The following is a 7,948-nucleotide window of genomic DNA, read 5'->3' on the forward strand; positions in this document are numbered from 1 at the left end:
TCCCGCATACTCGAAAGCTTTCCTTCGCCACGGTGGGAATTTCGCGCAGCGGCCCAACTACTCGGCGAAAACCCGAATCCTGACCTCTCGCCGAGTCGCGATAATTGTCGGGAGAATAAACTTGAATTTTTCACCCGGGTTAAAACCATCAAAAGCCACTCCACCGTGTCTCTACGCCAATGTTTGCGACCGCGGGGCGAGAGAAGTTTTTAATTGGCCACCCTTAATTAGTTAACCAGCAAAGTCTCGGTAATTATTCTGTTTCTCGCTCCGTTTCCGTACGCTAACTCTCCGCGACCGTTCGTTTCGTCCCGCTCCATCCCTCGTGTTCTCCCTCTCGACTTCCGTCTCCGCAGACTACCCTCGCGACTACCTATGCTCGCCCGATTTCACCACCAAGAGAATGCAAATGATACTCGGCTATCTCCGCCATTCTTCCGCCTTGCGTTTCAGCCAATCGAAGAAACGAATTGGAATGGTCCAAAGGTAACCAGCCTGAACAAAAATCTCCGAACTTACCTACACAAACTCCGTGCCTAATTTCTACACAGAACCACAAACCACAAATAAAAATTACACAAAAATCCAGGCTCGGTAAATTCCGAAGCTCCGTTTAGATCTCTGTCTAGAGCACGCGTTCGTCGACCGTTTTGCAGCCAGCTACCAGGAGATCTACAACGTCGTTCGTTTTCTGTTACAGAAGGAAGCAGACAGATCGGTCCTCACGCTTGTGCGGTCTGCCAGAGCGTGGTCGAAGGGAATACGCAAAGTCGGGCGTTGCCGCGCGGTCAAGCGTTGCAGTACGGGTTGCGAGAGGATCAAATCGCGCCCGGTGCACGCGTGTGCAATACCTGCAGATGCAAAGCGGTCAGGGGACGGTACACGGCGTGCCCGCTCCCGGGTTGCCCGAACCTGAACAACGCCAGCTCGAAAGCCAGGGTGAAGCGACTGAGAGCCTTGCCAGTCAAGTGGCTCGACCTGCCAGCTGAAATTCGCGACCCAATCGTACAAGAGTTTCGTGAGTAGAAATCTATTCTTGCTTGAAACGATAACGATCGTCCGACCTGGTCTACGAGATACAAAAGTATCTTGTTCGTTTCTTGATACCTTGTTCTATCTTGCAGAAATCCCGAGCAATGCCACGAAATGTTGCTCGGCTTGTTTCAATCGTATATCTCGACGGCTGGCGCCTCACCTGACCGGCGGTGCCGAAGTTGCCGAGGACACGGCGGATTCCCTGGCTCGGCAATGGACGGACGAGGAATTGGAACATCTGAGGAGAGCTCTTCGCGAACACGGCGCCAACTGGGTGAAGGTCGCCGAGCAGATACCGGGAAAGACGAACCATCAATGCAAAAACTACTACCTGGCGTATCGGAAAAAGTTGAGCCTGGACCAAGTGGTCGCCGAGTATCATCAGTCCTTGGGCGAGGAGAGAAGACCTTGCTTGACGGACGAGGAAGAGAGCGGTAGTAGCACGAGCAGCTGCGACGAACTCACGGTAAGCGTCCATTCATCTATCGATCGTTCGACTTTCAATCGTGTTCGAGCTTATCCGTTCATTGTACCTTTTCCTTTGCCTCAAGGTTCACGATTCGAGCGACACAGCCAGCGCGGGAAGTCCAGCGAACAATATGACGAGCGCGATACCAGGAACGCCGAGCGTTTCCGCGTCTGCTACTCTGCCTATATCCTTTACGCGATCGGCAGACCAAAAACTTGGTGAAAAGCTGCCGGATATAGCCGTGGTGTCTCTGGTACCACCGGTGAGCCTAGGCTCGTCGCAACAGTCTTCCACCAGCGGAGGTAGCAACGCTGCTTCCGCTGGCACTAGAGAAGATTACGATAGTTCTGCCACGGTAAGTGGAAGCTTCCCTTTGATCGCAGGGACAAAGGGACCGAAAATCGACACGTTTCAGAACGTTTCTATGATATTAATAGTTTGTTGTGATGTGAATAGTTCCCTTGAGTTTCTTTGTTCTGTTTCGATAGTTGGATAAGAAAGAACTTTGTCTCTCGATAGGGCCGTCTGATAGAGGTTCGATGATTGTTTTCAGGAGACGGCGGACGAGGGTCAGGGTGGTGCCGATTTAGAAAATAGCAGCGTCGTTGTGACCTTAACTACTGCCAATAATTCAACGTCGCTGCAGCAACAGCATCAGCAACCGCATCAACAAGTCCCGCCGTCATCTCACTCGCCACCATCCACTGCAAACAATTCCAATCCCCTGACCGTTAAAGATCTTATGCTCGGCGTCATCGAGATGCAATTGAAACGGAATCCCAACAGTCCGGCCGGGACCGGCGGATCGTCGATACCTGTAAATTCCGGAACGCCGACGATATCTAGTATATTAAAAACAGATCACCGGAACGACATCACTTTTGTACGAGAATATAAACCGTCGAGTTCCATGGCGAACACCGCCATGCCTAGGGATTCGAGTTTGGCGACCCTGTCGGTCGTGTCTGGTCCTCATCACGCGCATCGTTCTGCTCCTAGTCCGCAACAAATTGGTAAGTTCTCTTGGCGATGTCGGTCTTGGATTGCGTCGGTCTTGCTTCGTGTGTGAATTATTTACACGTCGCCTGTGTTTCCCTAGGTCAAATGCAAGCAACGATTACTCCCTGTCCACCGACGGCGTCGAGCAGTCAATCTTCATCGGATCTGCTTCCAAAAGAAGGATTGGTCGTGATGCAGGTGCAACAAGCGCTACGCGAGAGCACCGAGGGCACCCTCGACCTGAGCATCAAAAAGCCAAGGCAACAACAAGAATACAACCATTCCTTGCAGACGCTTCACAAACCACCGACGGTCACCCTGTACCGACCGGAACCACCGTCGGGCGCTTACTATCATCCCCATGCTCACCCTGAACAAGGACGCGGCGCGAAAAGTCCGCTCGTCTACGTATCGTCGCCGCGACCTCAAGCGCCTCTTACACCTAAAATGAACAAAGTTGCCGTGCCGCCGCCTCATCCGAAATTGTCACCTAAGTTGAGCGCCATGGGGACGACGGGTCACAAAAGCGGCTCCATCACGCACGGTACACCCGTTTCCAGCGCTCGTTACGAGGGTCTCCTTCGGCAAATGACACCCCCTGGAAACCCTTGCAGCGTCGCTGGTACGCCGAGCGTTCAAAGCGGTTCAAATGCCGTGAACGCTCCCAGCAACCAAGGACCCAAAGAAACAGGATCCATAACTCAAGGTACACCGGTACATCCTTTCGCGGTGGACAAACGGGCACCCATGTACGACTACCATAGAACGATTAGACACTCACCGGTGACGACGGGTAACATTCCTGGACAAGGTCAAGCCCAAGCAGGAACAGCGGCGGTCGTAGTGACTCATAGCAATCAATACAACTCTTACTCGGGTCGGCCACCGCCCAGCTACACGATGGAACAGCAATTATCATCGAGACAAATTATCATGAACGATTATATAACCAGCCAACAGATGCATGCGCGTAGTCGAAGTAGCGGTACGAACGAAGGTGGTAGCAAGAACGAGGCGCCCTCGACGTTGTATTACACGAGTACTCCGCCGCCGCCGCCGCCGCAAACGCATACACAGCCTCGGCAGGGTGTCATACAAAGGCACAACACGCAAAAACAAATTCATTATCCGCCTCCGCCGCCGGGACTGGAGGCCTTTTCTAGTTTAGTAGACGTCGCTGTGCAACAACCAAGTCTTCCGGTTCCTCATCCGCATAGTCATCCCGCGTCTGGAAGTAGCAGTCACGAGGGTCTCGGTAAAACGATGGCGGACAGGCTGTTGGCCGATCGCTACGCGGACAAGCATCGTCTGGCGATGCATCAAGCCGATCACAGAATGGCCGTGGCGCACCATCATCAACGCGATAGAGAAAGAGAACGGGATTTGGCTCATTTACGGGAGAAAGAAGAGTACAGGCTGCAACGGGAGAAGGAAATTATTCAACAGCAAGAGCACAGAATGCAACAGAGGGAAAAGGACGCGCAGCACGCCGAGCATAGGTTATCGATACAGCAGCGAGAAAAAGATATACAGCAACACACCGACCACCGTCTGACCGTCCATCAGCAGAGAGAAAAGGAAATTCAGCAACACATGGCGGTGGCAGCTGCTCAACGAGAGAAGGAACACCAGGAGCATCGTTTAGCGGTACAACAACAAAGAGAAAGAGATCTGCATATGCAACAACAACAACAACAACAGCAGCAGCAGCAGCAACAGCAACAGCAACTTCAGCAGCATATACAGCAGCAGCAAAGGATGGAGGCTGAAAGAAGGCACATGGCTCAATTGTACAGAGATCAACAGCAGCAGCAACTAGACAGGGACGCAAACAGATTGATAAGCAGCGGATTTTCACAATCCTCCAGGCATCAACAACCGCAGCAGCAGCAGCAGCAGCAGCAACAACAGCAACAATCGTCGTCTAAACAGAGTCAGTCCTCCAGTCAACAACAAAATGAAACGGGATCTACTTTAACCGCCGCCAGTCTGATAGACGCTATTATAACTCATCAAATTAATCAAAGCGCCGAAAATACTGGCGGAAACTCTCAACCGCAACGACCTGGCGATCGCCTTTTTCAGGTAACGTAGCGTCTGTTCGAGGCTCGGGTTTCGTGCACGCGAATGTATTCGATTCTACGATTGAAAACGTTTCAGGGATTTCATCGGGAAGTTCCAGCGGAACCCAATGGGATGGCCCATAGTCCCGCCGGCGAGGGAAACGGTGGTAACAGCGGATCGGGAAACACGGGTGGCAACGGAAGTGGAAATAAACCGATTACTCTTGGAGAACACGTCGATCATATTGTTTCTACAGATTACGGCCCTTCACATTCCTCGTACAGATCGTACACCGGGTAAGTAATCGATGGAATGTAATTTAAAATCTCGCGGTTTTGTTAGAAATGTTGTACAAATGGAATATATTTTTTTGTCGGTTAGGTATCAAATCTCGGAAGATCAATGGAAGAGACGGAAAGCCAACGAATCCAATTCCGTTAAAACTGGAGACGAACGTCAGATAATACGTGTCACGCAGCAACAATCGCAGCAGCAACAACAACAGCAGCAACAACAGCAGCAGCAACAACAACAGCAGCAGCAGCAACAACAACAACAACAACAACAACAACATCACCAACAGCAACACCAGCAGGCACCATCCTCGGTAGGAAAGCAACAGTTCCATTCTGTTGAACCCGTTTCGCCCCCGGAAGCAGGTACCAACCATTACGGACGTCGCTTGTACGAAACAACCACTGCCACGTCAACTTCCGGAACTCCTTCCAATAAGCCGCATCTCTCGCCGTTGGATTACGTTAAGAATAAGATTGTCGAAGTTATGCGTACATCCGAGGACGATAAAGGTGGCGGCGCCGCGGGTGATAGGAACGGTGGGAACGCGACCGGCGGGGAAAAGGACGAAAAGATGGGAGGGAACGTCGAGAGTCCTTCCAGCGGTGAAATGATGGTCGACGAAACGCCGAATCAAGCACCGCAACCGCCTGCACCCGCTCCTACCACTACCTTTTATCCTTTTAGTGCGTTAGGCGTGCACACCGGCCCGCCGCCGGCGCCACCGCCTCCGACATCCGGATCTAGTTCTGTGAAGACCGAACAAATGCAAGCTGAACCGGCACCGTTGCTTTCCGCGCAGTACGAACCACTCTCCGACGAGGATTGATAGTCTAATAATCTAGCGACGTACAGATCAACTTGCTGTGACAACTTTCTTAGGGTATTTATACGGTTTGTTCAATCTCGACGAAAGTTTTATCCAGGCGACGATAACGATCGAATATTTCGTAATTTACCAATGTTTTCGGGCGTCAGCCATTACGTTCTTACTGGTCGTCAAATTCTCATCCTAATCGAACAGAGATTCGTTTCTCCTTTCTGTTTCGTTGTCTTCTTCTTCTTCTTCTTCTTCTTCTTCTTCTTCTTCTTTTTCTTCTTTTCTTCTTCTTCTTCTTCTTCTTTTTTTTTTTTTTACACAAACTTTATCATATCCCGAAACGGAGATTACAGTACGATGTTTTAGAGTTTGTTTTATAATCTTCATACTTTCATCGTATTTTTAGTCAAAGATCATTCCCGCGTTACGTGAAATAACCGTTTTTACAAAAAAAAAAAAAGAATGCATTACTTCTAGTGCTCCCCGCAATCCTTTCGCCATTTTGTTCGAACGTAACGGTAGTGTAATTTTAATCGATAATTAATATTTTTTATGCATTACTTACCTCCGCGTTGATGTGTACTAAAAAGAAAAAAAATAATCTGTATGATTACCTGCTAGATTAAATATAATTATTCCTGTTTCCGTCGCCATCTTTTTTTTTTCATTTTTTTTTTCTCGTAACGAAGCGTTTTTTCTTTTTTTCTTTTTTTTTTTAAATACTTTTCGTTCTTCCGATTCATCGTCGGTAAATAGGAAACGCAGAATTTTAATTTTAAAGCGTTATCGAACAATTTGTACAGACTTAGCTATAAATTTATTAAATTTTCTGTACGAAGTCATTACGTATCGTGATATTTAATTTTTAATATATTCGAAGGAATATTAAACGATATGTAAGGAGAGCCCCGTAAACGACAAAAGAAAAAAACAAAAAAAAAAAAAAAAAACAAAGGTGTTTTTCCATACTCTCGATGCGTTGATAATCTTTATAGACCAAGTATTGTTTCACGTTCACGTTCATGATGCACAGTACACACACATACATCGTTACGCAAATTTCCATTCCTTTTCTCGATTAAAATTCTTTCGATCAGCGGGTTGAGTCTGAGGAGACTAAAGTTTCTTATATATATATATATATATATATATATATACATATACATATATATACACGCGTAGAAGAAAAAAAAAAGAGAGAAATGAACGCGTGCGTATATATATATATATATATTTATATCGACCTGTGGAACGTCCAGGCTTGCCCAAGTTCACAATGGAGACGCTTTTTTGTACATAATGAATTATAATGTAATCGTTAAAACGACAATGCAGCGCTAATGGCATACGTGTTTTTATTTGGAATGAGTCTGTGATGTGTCTGGGATTAAAAACCTCAACTATTGTACCAGTGCGACGAGTCGATCTCCAATAACGTGCGGAGTTAGGTCGGGCGCGACAAGGGACCTCGTACAACGCATTCTCGCGCACGGTGGACGACGCGCTTGTTCACGCGCGATCGGGTGAGATGTTCTTCTCCTTGGTGAAGTGGGTTTTAAATGAAAATGGAAAAAAAGTGTAATTCTAAGTGTTGTACATAGTACACAAAATATTAATTTCTAAGTTGTGCAAGTAGGTATATGATGGCTAGTTTGTCGTATGCTATTGTAAGAGTCTAGATTTAGCATAAGTGACGTAGCTAGCATTTAGGGGTTAGACGCCATGAACTCTGACTAAGGGAGAACCTTCCCGAACCTACGTTCTCTTAATTAATAAACATACAGAGCGATCGAATAACGATGGAATCGTTCGTCGGCGAATGGATATATATGATTTTATTTGATTCTGAAACGAAAATACCCGATTGTACGCTCTGACTATCAAGGATACATTACGCGATCGCACCGTATCACACACACGTCGGTGAACACACATATGTGTACACGTAAAGAATTTTTATATTAGCCTAATTTTATATTTGTATGCAAACAAAACGTATGTTCAATCGTGCGGTCCGCTCCCTCGTTTAGTCATGCAATACTCGAAACAAGCCTTAGTACTCGACACAAGGATTGCTTTTTATTGCAAACATTGCCGCACCGTAAGTCGCTTTTACCAAAACATTTACCGATAATATACATACGTACATACAAGCATGTGTACGTGCCCCGCCCCCCGTCTCTGCGTGTTTGCGTATGTATGAATTCATGTATACGTTAGGCATACGTATGTGTACGTGTACCATCTGTGCGTTTCTGTATGTATGA

General features: G+C 47.4%; 1 protein-coding gene across 2 annotated transcripts; it reads left to right on the forward strand.

Moving 5' to 3' along the window:
- Positions 1-705: 705 nt before the first annotated feature.
- LOC128897054 (nuclear receptor corepressor 2-like) lies at positions 706-5,944 on the forward strand. Of its 2 annotated transcripts, none has more exons than XM_054160706.1 (7): positions 706-1,018; positions 1,125-1,501; positions 1,587-1,859; positions 2,058-2,517; positions 2,604-4,588; positions 4,664-4,863; positions 4,949-5,944. In XM_054160706.1, exons 3-7 carry the CDS (start codon positions 1,635-1,637, stop codon positions 5,688-5,690), a joined length of 3,612 nt encoding a protein of 1,203 aa, XP_054016681.1. In that variant the 5' UTR covers positions 706-1,018; positions 1,125-1,501; positions 1,587-1,634; the 3' UTR covers positions 5,691-5,944. The 2 variants fall into 2 exon arrangements, with proteins under 2 accessions (XP_054016681.1, XP_054016682.1); XM_054160707.1 differs by having other exon boundaries at positions 2,061-2,517.
- Positions 5,945-7,948: the final 2,004 nt, after the last annotated feature.

This window comes from Hylaeus anthracinus, unplaced genomic scaffold (genome assembly GCF_026225885.1).
Source record: "Hylaeus anthracinus isolate JK02 unplaced genomic scaffold, UHH_iyHylAnth1.0_haploid 11978, whole genome shotgun sequence".
NCBI classification, from domain to species: Eukaryota; Metazoa; Arthropoda; class Insecta; order Hymenoptera; family Colletidae; genus Hylaeus; species Hylaeus anthracinus.